The sequence below is a fragment of the Mixophyes fleayi genome, chromosome 8, assembly GCF_038048845.1.
Source record: "Mixophyes fleayi isolate aMixFle1 chromosome 8, aMixFle1.hap1, whole genome shotgun sequence".
In the NCBI taxonomy this organism is placed as follows: Eukaryota; Metazoa; Chordata; class Amphibia; order Anura; family Limnodynastidae; genus Mixophyes; species Mixophyes fleayi.
This window is the reverse complement of record NC_134409.1, coordinates 8,203,577-8,218,102: the sequence shown is the minus strand read 5'-3', so window position 1 is coordinate 8,218,102 and position 14,526 is coordinate 8,203,577. Positions and strand designations below refer to the sequence as shown.

General features: G+C 40.5%; 1 protein-coding gene across 2 annotated transcripts in view; it reads right to left on the bottom strand.

The window, feature by feature from the left end:
- PATJ (PATJ crumbs cell polarity complex component) overlaps nucleotides 1–14,526 on the bottom strand; it is a 159,203-nt gene that overhangs the window by 111,928 nt on the left and 32,749 nt on the right. For both annotated transcript variants that reach the window (XM_075181788.1, XM_075181789.1), the window contains exons 14-18: nucleotides 13,725–13,781; nucleotides 13,116–13,250; nucleotides 9,394–9,555; nucleotides 8,465–8,527; nucleotides 7,440–7,580 (exon numbers count right to left, since the gene is read on the bottom strand). In XM_075181788.1, coding sequence (XP_075037889.1) covers nucleotides 7,440–7,580; nucleotides 8,465–8,527; nucleotides 9,394–9,555; nucleotides 13,116–13,250; nucleotides 13,725–13,781 — 558 coding nt within the window. The remainder of the gene's footprint in view (nucleotides 1–7,439; nucleotides 7,581–8,464; nucleotides 8,528–9,393; nucleotides 9,556–13,115; nucleotides 13,251–13,724; nucleotides 13,782–14,526) is intronic.

Here is a 14,526-nt window from a genome sequence, read left to right as displayed (position 1 = left end):
GCTCCCAGATGATCTCCTGCTGTGTGCCGTCCACATCCACAAATACCCTAAACTGATAAGCCCCTACGACGACGGGTGGGGGCAACAGAGTATTGGTGAACACACAGCGATCCAGAAGAAAGGGGGCTGCAAAAGGTGAAGACCCCGTTACAGGGGTCTTATCAGCCGATGTGCAGTCATAACACTGACACATTATAGTTGTGGGATTTCCAGTCATATTAAACTGCATTAAACAGTTAAAATTTAATGTAATTTTTTTCCCCCCAGTTGTTTTTGCCCATTTTTATTTTACAAGCTAAAAACATTCAAAATGTAACATCAGACACATGTTAACACCAACATTTTCCATGAAGATGCTAAACAATGAAACCTGGAACCAAGTGCGAATAAGATGAAACCTCTGCAATTTTATTTGAATTCTGGCAGTAGAGAACACACTATAAAGAAAGGCGATAGTGGAGTAAATGACAGGTTTTTGAAGGGGAAAAAAAATAAAAATTGTTTGTTGGTTAAGGATCCAGTACAGAAAGTTTCCGAGCGATGTTCATAAAATATGCCGGAAAGTAGCCAATTTCATTCCATCATTAGAGCACCTGAAGCCAACATTCCGCAGAAGCCGCTTTCCCAGGAACACTGCAGAACGCTGGGAACCTGAAGCCCCTGGAATCTAAGCCCACTTCAGACATGGGAGAGCGGATGTGTACTGGACGCCTACGGAGAGCGGGGGCAGCCATATTGTGGTCTGAAGCTATAAGTTCACTAGGATACAGATAGGTCACAGAGGAATACCTGAGAGTTGCTAACTAGTTCCAAATTGAATTGATAGGCTACGTTCTAATGTATATTGGTTCCGCCCACAAAAAATGGCTGCCTCCACTGTGTGTGGATGTCCGTATATACTTTAGCCTTCATATTGATTGAAAAACAATTGCTATTTCTTGTTTTAAATACGATGCCCCCAAGCCACCCAGGATGCATACAATTCTTACTTAATCAAGGATCAAATGTGCAGCCACAAAATACAATTTTTTTATTTTTTTTAAAAGAAAAGTTAATGTATTTTGGGTATATTGTTAAACTCCATATATTTTTACCCACAGGTCTTTAAATCTTGCTGGAGAAACTGCCCCTGTAAGGCACCCATCATCATACTTTTTGCCATTAGATCTCTGGCATTTACTCTTTAGCTTAAAATCCCCACTGATTATCTTCTCCAAAGCAAAACTAATTAACCACATCACACGGGCAAATAAATGTTTGATTGCTAATTACTGGAAGCACCCCTCCCCCCTCTCTCCTGCTGTATTAGACAGGCTGGAGATCTTGGAGAAAATTTAAGCTGGGGTACACATCTATACAATCTTACGTCAAATGTGATTTCTGTAATCGGCTGTAAAGATGGCGACTCTGCACGCTCCATAGAGATCCATGGACACTGCCGGTCCTGAGTGTATACACACTGCAGAATTGAAACGACATCGTTCAACAACATATTTTTAGTCCGGTTTAAAAATCAAATAAAACTATACGATTTGCATAGTTGCAGTGTACACACTAATGCGATATCGGGCCGAATGGTCGTTTATCATTTTATTGGCCCAATCATCAGATGAAAACCCTGTAGTGTGTACCCAGCCTTAGTCTACCTGGATTGATTTCATAAGCCTCACACTAGATAGCAGAGCCCTTATCTGCCTCAAACAATACCAACGTATTACTAGACACACCCTCTTAGCCAGTCCAAAACCTCCAACTTCCTTCTCCATACTGTGTACCTGCACTCTCTCGCCATCATCACCTGAAGTATTCCATTACCTGCTGCTGACAAATAAAAGACGTGACAGCTGTCCAGCAGGAGGCTGCTACTTATAAGATGTAAAGTGTGTATTGTGACCACCAGTCTTGCCAATAAAATCTCTAAGATACAGAAAAATGCAAAATTGTTTGAATTTCTTAAATTGTCAACCAGTAGAGGATGGTCCCATCTGCTATGCCCCAACTCCCCTCCACTCACAGACATTTTGTCCCATCATTTCTGCCCCTTCTGCTGCCATGATAGCTAAGAGACACCGGAAGTGTGGAAGCAATAAGATAGAGGGTAATTTAGTTTAAATTGAATTTAAAACATCTAGGATAATCTTCTAGATTTAGGTGAAAATCAAAATGGGTGAGGCAAAAACAGACCCTTCGCCCAGGTCTGCAAACTCATGGGGCTATCGGCATCCTGGGAGAAGTACCCCAGATTTGGTACTCTGGGGGTAGATAAAATATTGGAGCTTGTCATTTCAACATACTCACAAAGGCACTTAAGTTCTAGCCTGATGAAAATACGAGAATTGAGAGTCTTCACTAGGTCACAAGAGGAATAGTTACTTCTACTCTTTTTTTTTTCTTTTTTTTGTTTTATATTTAAACCCTTAAATTCCCATGTTGGAGGCTGACACGTTTAACCTTTATGTCCTTTGTAGAATCTTGTCCTGTGAAGCCGTCACACAAAAAAACGACATCACAGGAGAATATTCGGAAACTGAATCCAAACTCTTAGTTTGTCTCCTTTCTTCGAAGTCAGCGCCTTGTTGCCGCACGGTATAATTACATGTGCATCTGTAAAGTTCACAAACAAAATTTGAATGTGATCAGCAAATCAGACAATTCCGTAAGATGAATGATCACACGCGGGGTCCATTTGTCGCCCAAGGCTTCAGCGCCTCCATGAATGGCAATCATGTTTATAGCCAATAACTTTGAAATGTAATGTCATGCTTTAAAAAAGCCACTGGCAGCAGATAGATCACATTTATCTTAACGTCGGGAGCAGGGAAATAAATAAAACGGACGGGAAAAAGGGAGAAGAAGAGGAGAAGTATTGTGAAGCATTCTGCTCCCTGTGGATTCAATTTCTGTACCTTAAATTGCAACAATCATATGAAATTACTGGCTGCATAAATTAAGAGATGAAGCAATGACTAAAATAATAGAACATTTGTCTCTGGATATTTTGCCATTGTGATCAGTAATTATTAAGTACGACATTTAATCTTTGCCAATTCCTGCTTAATGGATTTGCTCTAGAACTTTGACAAGAGATAATTGAATGGAAGGTCGTTCTAGAAGTTATTATTCCGTAATACTTAAATATTTTGCGTGCAAAACTTTGGGATACACTAAACCTTCCCACCACCGACCCCTCCTCCAGCCTTATCCATGCCCCCAATACACAGCCACCAACCATTTGTACAAAGTAAAATTGGCTGTCGGGGTGTTTTGGATACAGAACAGTATATAATAAAAACAACGAAACATAAAAGAGAAAATTTCTGATGGATGAATAAACTGCTGATCACATCAAGATCTGAATACACATTCCTAATAACGTTTAGCATACACTGTACTTCATTTTAGGTGCTTTTGTCTGAATTCCAGAGTATCTACCGTTTTAATTCATCAAAAGGGTCACATGAATGTCCAGGGTTGAAACAGCCTATAGTCAAGAAGAGAATTAGAATGTAGAACAGCAGCACAGAGTATTTATACTCAGCTAGACCTACATGTCCATTAAAAGGCAAGTTTAAAGTGGGAGCAACTAGGTTGGCAGGTAGCAAATCAGAGTACACATTGTTTACAGAGTTTGTTAAATATTAATTGCTAACTACAGCTTATCCCCTTCTGAAGTAGTGCCATATAGGGCTAACCGGTAGAGATTATAGTTGTCCATACTGGCAGTAGGTTGTCCTATGGGCACATTCGACGGCCAACAGAGAGGAAAAGTGCAGCCTTCCAAATATATCCTGTAGCCTGGATTCTGGAAATGTCTCCAGGTGGCTGCTATGGTAGAACAGCCGCTATGATATTTTTCAGTCTAGAGTAATTTAAGTTGGTCATCTAAGTTGCTTCCGTAAGTGGTGCGTTTTCCTTGACCTCCTTGAGGTCATCAATGACCGGTGGGAGAGGGTCTGATTCTAGATTCAGCACCATGCCAGTGTTCTCTGTCAAGTTTTGTACATCCTGCTTAATTAGCGACAATTGTTCTTTTACCCCTTCCATTTGTGCCACCAAGGCCAACTGGCATCTTTGTTGTTTTAAGAAAAAACAACAACATTTTATTTGAAGATCTTTCAAGTTTTAACAGCACACATATTAGGTTTCAAATCAAATAGTTGGTATAAACAATTATTAAGAACCTTGTTATTACGTAAAACTACAGAATTAGGAATGGAGTAAAAGAAAAATACAAGAAGGGGTCGAGGTAGGGAGGGGGGGGGGGGGTAGAAAAGAAAGAAAAGAAAACAGAGAAAAGGACAGGTGTAAGGCTAAAGAAGGAGAAAGGACAGGTGTAAGGCTAAAGAAGGAGAAAGGACAGGTGTAAGGCTAAAGAAGGAGAGAGGACAGGTGTAAGGCTAAAGAAGGAGAGAGGACAGGTGTAAGGCTAAAGAAGGAGAAAGGACAGGTGTAAGGCTAAAGAAGGAGAGAGGACAGGTGTAAGGCTAAAGAAGGAGAGAGGACAGGTGTAAGGCTAAAGAAGGAGAGAGGACAGGTGTAAGGCTAAAGAAGGAGAGAGGACAGGTGTAAGGCTAAAGAAGGAGAAAGGACAGGTGTAAGGCTAAAGAAGGAGAAAGGACAGGTGTAAGGCTAAAGAAGGAGAAAGGACAGGTGTAAGGCTAAAGAAGGAGAAAGGACAGGTGTAAGGCTAAAGAAGGAGAAAGGACAGGTGTAAGGCTAAAGAAGGAGAAAGGACAGGTGTAAGGCTAAAGAAGGAGAAAGGACAGGTGTAAGGCTAAAGAAGGAGAAAGGACAGGTGTAAGGCTAAAGAAGGAGAAAGGACAGGTGTAAGGCTAAAGAAGGAAAAAGGAGAGGTTAGTTAAGGGACAAGGGGGAATAGGAAGGAAACCTGGCATCCTGGTGGCTGCTAAATATTCAGTATGTGATTTGCAGTTAGATCCATAGCGCCAGATTTTGGCTTAAAAGGTTCTCGATTGGTCTACGCCGTAAGTGGCAAGCCAAGGTTGCCAGATAATTTGAAATTTGTTGGGTCGATCGTTAATTATGCAATTAATATGCTCGCAGCGGTAGGTCTGCCATACTCTATTAATCACTTCAGACAACGTAATGGGTTCAAGTTGCTTCCAATTTGCGGCTATCACGCATTTGGCAGCTTTAAGTATATGGCTCACCATTGCTGTTGTGTGTGTATCAATGTCGGGTACAGGTCTGTGCAGGAGAGAAAAGGATGGACAAGGGGGAATTTGTAGTGAGGTGACTGAATTAAGTTGTGGACCTTTTGCCAGAATCTAACCATCTTGGGGCATGACCACCAAATATGACAGAACGAACCCTCATGCCCACAGGATCTCCAGCATAGACTCGAGGAATCAGGGTATATGGCCTTGGGAACCAGGTACCATCTATATAATAGTTTATATGCATTCTCCTTGGTCCATACACAAATAGAGCTCTTAGCGACTTGTGTACTGATCTAGGACCATTCATCCATTTCTAGCAAAACACCAAGGTCTTCCTCCCATTTTACTTCGCAGCGATCTTTAACAGGTTGAAGATGTGCCACCAACAGACTATAAAATGTAGAGATTAAGCCAGTAGTACAAAAAGATTCTAAAGGCGTCAGTTGGTAAAAGGTTTTAAATGCTGGGATTGAAAGCTACAGATGTCGTAGTTGAAGATACTGATAGAAGCGACTAAGAGGAACCTCATACGCATAGGAGCTAGGTCAATCAGAAAGGTTTCTGGTTGACCTAGCCCACGACAGGAACAGTGTTTAAGGAAGGAGTGCTGTGGGCCGGGAGAGGGGGGGGGGGGGGGGGGTTGGTTTCACAGTGTGAACATTATCTCGGGATTTGCTATCAAGCGAAGTACTTGGGTACTATAGTACCATATCTGAAGCGAGAAGCGGGTAGTGGGTGGTAGCAGGGAGAGTGGTGGGCGATGCTTGATCGACATCCAAAGGAGGGTGTAGGGTGAGAGCAATTGTATGACATTAGCTTCTATGTCGACCCACAGCCTCATATCAAGTGGGGAGTGAAATAGGACTAACTGGAGCTATGGAATATTTAGAGATATTTGGAAGCCCCAGTCCTCTTTCTGAAGTTTGGCGATAAAGAGAGTGGGCTTGTACACAGGGTCGTTTGCCTGCCCAGACAAAATCGGGCAATTTGTCTCTGAAGAGTCTTAAACACAAGTGACGGTACCCGGATAGGAAGTGTCTGGAACAAGTAAAGAATTCATGGCACCAAGTTAGTTTTTACTGCTGTTATGCGGCCTAGCCAGTTTCCAATAACACTACAGGCTGTGGGTTAGTGGCATTAGCAGTACACTCAACACTTTGCCTGTTTGCTTTCATATTTTTAATCCATTACAGGCCTTTCCACATCACAAAAAAAGTGGCAAGCAAGAATTTCACATGTCCTTTGCCACTTGGTCACTATACCAGATTAATTTATGACGAGAGGATTATTACACTTGAATAAAATTGACTAGAGGGCTCGGCGAGGAAAGAGGAAACAATGATAACTGTACTGAACGGTGGACGCTTCCAACAGACTTATTACTACCGAAGGAGCTAGACCAAGTCCAGTGAGCAAGCATATTTTTATATATTCATAACTTAATATTTATATACACAACTGTTTGTTTCCATTACCCCTGGATGCCACACACAGCTGCATCCCAAGAGAACGCAGACTTCTGAAGGTGGATGTTTAACGTTTCTCCGACTCATGTAAGTAGCAATACACATCGCTGTAGGAGTGGTCTGCCCAAGGTTATATTACACAACATAGACACCAGACTACCGACTGTTGCTGTTTGCACAGTACAGATCACAACAACAGAAAGGCCAATTAACACTTCAAAAAGGTAACTTTCCTCCTAGTTTAAGACTAATTGGCAAAAAACACAGAGAATCATTGTATGTTTACCAAATCTAATAAGAAGTATATAAAAACATGACTTATCTAGAATTTTATGAGAAAATTCTAAAATAACCAGCATAAAGTCAGACTCATAGTACTTTATACCTTTTAAATATATGAAAATTAAGTCTCTTGTGGTATTCACTTCATCATGTACAGTGCATGTGTGTCCATATGTTAAATTTATAACCTGACCCATTCCACACATACAAGGCATCTGATCCTATCTTTTCCCAGATAAAGAATTAAGAGATTACACCACCCTCAATCCCACCCCGGCTCAATTCAGAACATTCTACATGTGCCCCAAGTCATGCCAGACTGTGCAGGATGCAAGGGAGGAAGCATAGAGGGAAACATCAAGAGTACTCTCCCAGGGTACTCTCCCGTATTACAAAAAAAAACAACACAGTGGTAATAACTTTGATACCTTAAGTACTACAATTCTCACAAGTCGGAGATGTCCGATTTACAAAATTACTTTGGTCTAGAAAGCCCAAGAAAGATGCAAACCTCATAATCCAAGATGCTGAAACCGAGACCCCTTTTATCCTTCTCCAGTTCGACAATTTCAACTTCTGGAGACCACAAGGTCAATTCTCCATCATCCTCGTGGTCACCGCGTTCAGGTGCCGCTTCCTCCACTGGTTTCTCCTACGATAAAAAAAAAAACAACAAAAAAAAAAAAAACACCCACTTACTACGACGAATGTACATTTGAAATATCGTTTTGTAGCATTTGCCTGTTTGTTCTACTACTCGAGATCTGAGAACCATAGGTTTAAGTTCACAGATGAGAAGCTACAGGACGTAGTTGTTTGAGGTTTATCAGATATTTAGCTACAAACAAATTCTAGTGGCAAAATTAATTTGTGCCAAGTTTTATGGGATGAGAAGATCTGCAAATTCAGCTGCCAAAACTGGGCTAATTCCATCACTGACCAGCTCTGATTATTTGTTTTTATACATCTTCCGAAGGCCAGGAACCAAGCAATGTTTCTTTCATGTCCTTGAAATCCAAAAATACATATCTGTACCAGGTCAGTGCCTCCATCCCTCATGGAGATTACCAATCAAATCAGCCATAAGTTAAGGAACTTTAATTTGGCACAATAAACAGCTGCGCTTGCTTTGCACAGGTGGACTTTAAAATGGCTTATTAGTAATAGATTCCAGTGATGTGATCTTCTAATCTTACTATACATCAGATACACATTACATAAAGCACACATTACCACCAATACAGAGTTTCCCAAATCCAGTCCTCAGGGAACACCAATAGGCCATGTTTTCCGCATCTCCTTGCCTGAGTTCAGGTGCGTTCATTACTGACTGGTACAATGTAACAGATCCACAGGTGGTCCTAATTATATCACGTGACCTGGAAAACCTGCACTGTTCAGCTCCCTGAGGACTGGATTTTGGAAACCATGCATAAACACAACCTGAAAATTAATTTAAAAAAAAAAATATATATAAATATATATATATATATATATATATATATATATATATATATATATATGATATTTTGTTACCTCCAGTTTATGCTCATCTTCAACCAATTGCTGCGGCTGGAAAACAGAATCTTCCTCTTCTTGCTAAAAACCAAAACAAGATTAAAATGTACCATAAAGATAAACATAAAATTGTGATAAATGGAAGTCAAAAGGCGAATAAATATAATATATATATATTTTATTATTGTAGATTTGTGAGGCGCCACAGTGCCGCACAGTAGCTCAGATTGGGGCAGCTGTGAGGGTGTATTCGTGTGAATAGTATCATCAGGGATAAGGTAAGCTTTAAAAAACCAGTGTGTTTTTAGGGAATGTCTATAAATTTGTAGGCTGTGGGAGAGTCTGATTGGGCGTGGTAGGGAATTCCATAAGTGGGGAGCAGCACGGGAGAAGTCTTGTAGGCGGGAGTGAGAGGTGGTTACCAGAGACGAGACAAGGTGCAGGTCAGAGGTAGATCTAGGAGGGCGGGAGAGAGAGTATTTTGATATGAGATTTGAGATGAATGAAGGGGTAGTGTTGTTGAGGGCTTTGTAGGTAAGGGTGAGTAATTTGAATTTGTTTCTAGAGGACACAGGAAGTCAGTGTAGGGATTTGCAAAGTGGTGCAGCAGATGTGGAGCGGTGAGAGAGGAAGATTAGTCTTCCTGCTGCATTTAGGATTTTTTTTAATTGGGAATACATGGGTGTGGGAAATGTCAGATAATAGGAGGTTGCAGCAATCAATAATATGTGTGTATAGCTAAAAGGGATTTCAAGTTAACACAAAATAATGGAGATGCCATAGGGACCAACAGCTGCAATTTAGGCTACATAATCACTTTATTAGTGGTTAGTCTATCGTATGGAAACAAAGACAAAATATAATAGAGACTTAGATCTTATATTAACGCAGTCGTTGATTAAAATGCCACAGACATATAAGTGCTGGTTCCATGCTATAGGCTTTACCATCTCATCTTGGATCACCAGAACTTTTCGATCATCCGCAAAGTTCTCATTTTCGTCATCCCCCAACCGCCGGCAGCAGACCAGCGTAAACGGAGGGGGAACTTCCTTCAGGAACGAAACAGCCTCCCGACGAGACTTTCCATAGAGCTGTACATTGTTCACCTGCAAAACAGGGGCCCCCGCGGATGGAGAGATACACTAATCTATAGCTCCACAAGCAGAATACATTGTTACTTAGTGGTTCTAGCTAATTGTACACAGTATTCTCCCATGGAGACTGATGGGGGGACTTAGAGGAGACACATATGGAGTATAACGTTAGTACTGTGTGTAAGCTTATTAAAAGGCCACTAACAGAGTCCAAGTGGTGGGACGCACACTTTCATTTAGGACACAGAGGCTTACGGCCAAGTATACGTGTAAAAGGACACTGGTAGGCCAATCAGGTCTTAGGAAAAGTTCTTTAAATATAGGGGAGGATCTCTCCAATTACAAAACAAAAAGTTCATTTTAATTGGTGATTCTATGTATATCCAAATCACTTGTGTATTATATTTGGGGATAATGTACCCCCTCTTCTGTAAATTCTAAATATAAACATTAGTGGAAAAAACCATGATCAATAAAAAAAAAAGTATAGTATAGTATAGTAAAAACCCCCAAGGGGACTCCTAGTACTTGAAATAAGTTTACAGTAGGGATGAGTTATTCATTAGAAAAACACAACTTTTCCCACTGATGTGATAAAACCACATATAAGCAATGACCTCAAAGCTTACTTTATACCATTATTATTTTACAGGAGGAGTTTATAAAAGTGGATTTAAAGAGAATCTCAGTAAGCAAAAAACAACACAAAACAAAACCAAAAACTTACATCAACCTCGTTCTCAAGTCTCACCATCTATTGCCCTCATTACCTCATTTGTCCTAGCAGTCTATAAGGTGCTTAGTCTTGTATATTTCATGTGTTCGAGGTCTAATCCCCAATCACCTCCTAGATAAGAGGCGACGATGCTCCTATTCAAAGAGGCTTCCTTTCCCACCGTACTTTGGAAAACTCACAAGTCTGTAAATAAGATCTGATGAGCATATAGGAATCTATATTCCATACTTTGGGGTGTCGCCTCAGACTTGTGGATATGCAATACTACGCAATGGAAGTGCACCCCAAAATGCCTTTGCTTTGCGCCAATACATCTGAATGAAGGTGCACGCCTGTCCTCTATTCCGGAGAAACTCCTCTACATAAGCACCTAGATATACGGAGAGGAGGAAAAAGACGAAGAGGCGCAATGTTAAATGACAAGACCTGTAGAGTCAGGGGCAAACGCAGGATTTGTAGAGGGGGGTTTCCACACCACGCCACAAGTGGGCGTGACCAGCATGTGTGGGGGCGTGGCTATAATATTAGACAGTGCTTGGCTGCTCTCCAAATCTTCCTACCCCCATAATATACATGGGCAATGCTGCGTGCACTACTGTTAGGTGTACGCAACTCTCCCTTTTCAAGCAGAACTGTATGAAGCGGGGGCAGGGTACAGCCACCTCAATTATACAGTTCCCCAGGCTTGGAGGGGGGTTTCCAGGCACTAGCAAACAGCCCCCTCGGTTTGCCTATGAGAGTGAAGTGGAAATAGCTTCCACCACCCTACAAAAAGTAAAAAGATGGCTGCCTCCACTGTGTGCAGGATACTGGTATACTTTAAACAAAGTATTTCTACATTTGGAGTAACTCTAAAAATGATATTATCATGTCTCTAAGCAGGTCTGAAAAACAGACTATAATTTAGTTCTTTCGCCAGAATTTATATAATTATACTGCAAACAACATCAATTCTCAGCACTGTCTCTGCCGTTTCTTCCATTACTTTCCTTATACCCCCCTATCAATGTCCTGCAGGGCTGTTTCGCATTAATAATCTGTTCCTCCAATCACCTACGATGCTGGCGGTTTCTGCGACTCACTACGGTTACACTGTAACACAAACAGACTAAAAAGAGGTTTGCCTGAAACATTTAATATTAATAGAAAGACTGAGCTCGTTCATAAAGTTTACCAGAAGACCAATTTGTGAGCAGCGGAGGAGAGTGTATTAAGATTCAGCTCACGCACGTTTTGACCTAAAGAGCTATACTGCCATGTCAGTACTCAGTGTACACATAATTTAATAACCTCAAAATGCTGTTGGATCCGATTTTGTGGGAAATTTAATCTTGCTCTTGAAGGAACAACATATTTTGAGAATAATAAAAAAAACAAAAAAAAAACAAAACACAGACAGACTACAAGACAGAATATGGGTTAAAGTACTGCAAAGTTTATCCCAAAAAATACATTTATAAATACTTGGCATAATTGAAAAACTAGGCTACACCCTAACACATCTCCGTCAGTTCATTTTTGTTTATTAAAGTCAATCTTGAACACGGCTTCTTTGTTAGATCAAGATAAAAAGTATTTCTAAAACTCCTCACAGACCTAACACCATAAGTATTTATCTTATATTGACATGGGCAAGAGGTAGCCACATCACTCAACTGAATCTCAATCCAACAAACTTTTTACTAGTCAATTCACCGAAAACGGAAGGAAGTTAGTCCACTAGTTGGTCCTCTCTGCCATTATTTTCTATAGGACTGCCATACATCGAATGCCAGGTCATTAAAACGAAAATCATGGATTATATTGGAAGGAAGCATTGTGTTATCAAATTATAGGGAACATGGTCAACTTGGTGGCATTGCATTCCAAAGACGTTAACTCTACTGAAATTATAGGGTGGAGAACCATGAAGACGGTTGCCAATCTCCTCAGCAGTAGATCGCCCAACCAATTCACCCAAACATCAGCCCATAAGATACTCAGAGAAGTTACAGACAACCCAAAAAGGTACATCTAGGAATCTACAGGCCTCCTTCAACATGTTAAATGTTAAAGTTCAAGTTTCTACCACTGAAAAAAGACCAACACATAAGACTTGCATGGAAGGATAGCTTTGAACCTTCTCTTCAAAAAGTACCCCAAAACATTGCAGTATGGCTTAGGTTGGCAAAGCTGTATCTCAACACAACGGAAGACTTCTGGAATTATGTCCTCTGAACAGCTAAGACCAAAGTGGATTTGATTAGACTTTAGGCACAAAGTCATGTTTAGCAAAAAAAAAACAAACACAAACACAATCTATCACCACAAGAACCTCATACTAACTGTCAAGCACAGTGGGCAAAGGGTGAGGATTAGGGGCTGTCACAAGATCTGAGTGCTCCGAATTCATCAAGTCCACCATGAACTCATTCTTTTTTACATGACCGTTAATTCCATTTTTTTAATCTTACCCAGGCGTTCCAATGCAGGTTTGACCAACGCCTAATTGTTTCTAGCAGCTGTAGCTACCCGAAAAATCTAAAAAAAAAGTCTACTGATGGCGTAGGACAAACAGCTCGACTTTGCTGCCATATCACTTACTCTGTTCATTTCCCATGTATTAACCACCAATCTGCAACAAGGACACAGGCAAACCAAACCAAATAATATCTGGCTTTCCCTTGCGCTTAAATAAGGTAAATTACCGCCCCCAAAAAGTGTTTGCTCTCTGAAAAGGAGAGATTACTCAAACTGGAAAGATTTAGCTGAGTACACACATTTACCAGGTAAATTATACAGCTAAGTAACATTTTTTGTAGCTTTACTTGATTTTTAAAAATGACAAAATCAATACCTCCAATAGTTCATCTTCTGGCTGCAAAATTCCAAGTTTGGCAACAGGACCTTCAGGGGAAATGGTGGATATATAATGGTGGCCATCAAAAGAGTCAAGTTCCACCCCCAATCTCATGGTGTGGATGGGCAGAAGCTGTACATAAAAATAATAATAATAATAATAATAATAATAATAATAATAATAATACAAAAATTTCAATAATTTTAATCATTTACTGGTCCATTAGTGGTAACCAAATTTATATTAATTACCAAATGTAACATTTGACGAGAAATTGTTCTAGTGATGTAAAACTCCGTCAGATCCTTATGACTTTTCTGCATTGTGGCAATTATTATTTAAATATTACCCAATCTGAAAACAGGGTTTGTTTTTATGACTATATAAAGCTACAAGAATTCACACTTACGAGAGATACAATGTTTCAGAAAAGTGTTGGTCGCAGACCAACTTTTTCCATAAAAACGTAACTAATACAGGGGAAAATCTTTGGCTGTTGTATGCAAATAACTCGAGTCCATAAGTCGTACTAATCACTTGTAGGAAACGTACGAAGCATCTTTAGTAAACATGAGGAAATGTGACCAATATGAGCCATGACCTGACCTTGGAGTATTTCTGCAGCTCTTCATCATCCTCAATCTTCTCATCCAGTACAACAACCTAAAGAATTACAACAAATAGCACAAATTATATCATGTTTAAAGACAAAAAAAATAAGGTTTAGAATATAGGTTCTGGTGCACACAGAGCGTTAGAGAGGGTTGGTGACCAGCTTTAGTGATAGTGGATGGACAAGGGTCAAGGCAGGGGCAAACGCAGGATTTGTAGAGGGGGTTTCCACAACATGCTGTCAGTGGGCGTGACCAGCATGCATGGGGGCGTGGCTTTAATATTAGACAGTGCTTGACTGCTGTCCAACAATTCCTATCCCAAAAATATACATGGGCAATGCTGCGTGTACTACTGTTAGGTGCACGCAGCTCTCCCTTTTCAAACAGAGCTGTGTGAAGCGGGAGCAGGGTCCAGCCACGTCAATTAGACAGTGCCCCAGGCTTGGAGGGGGGTTTCCAGGCACTAGGAACCCCCCACCCTCAGTTTGCCTATGCAAGGGTTGAAGTACAACCAAAACGGGACATTGTGACAAGGGGCAAATAGTTTTTGCATCGTGCATAGTATAAATCAAGCTTCTGACCAGTAGGAGGAGGGTTGGGGTTATAACACAAAGGGGTCCTCCACCCAATCATAATCTGTTATTTATGTATTACATTCAACTACAGCAATCACCAGAACCCTAAACACACATTAGAGTGTAAGATACACTTTACTGAAGCATGAGTTTAAGAGAACATCATGAGTAATGGGACAGAATAAGAGGTTTGGAACAAAGCCACTGTGAAGCTCAGTC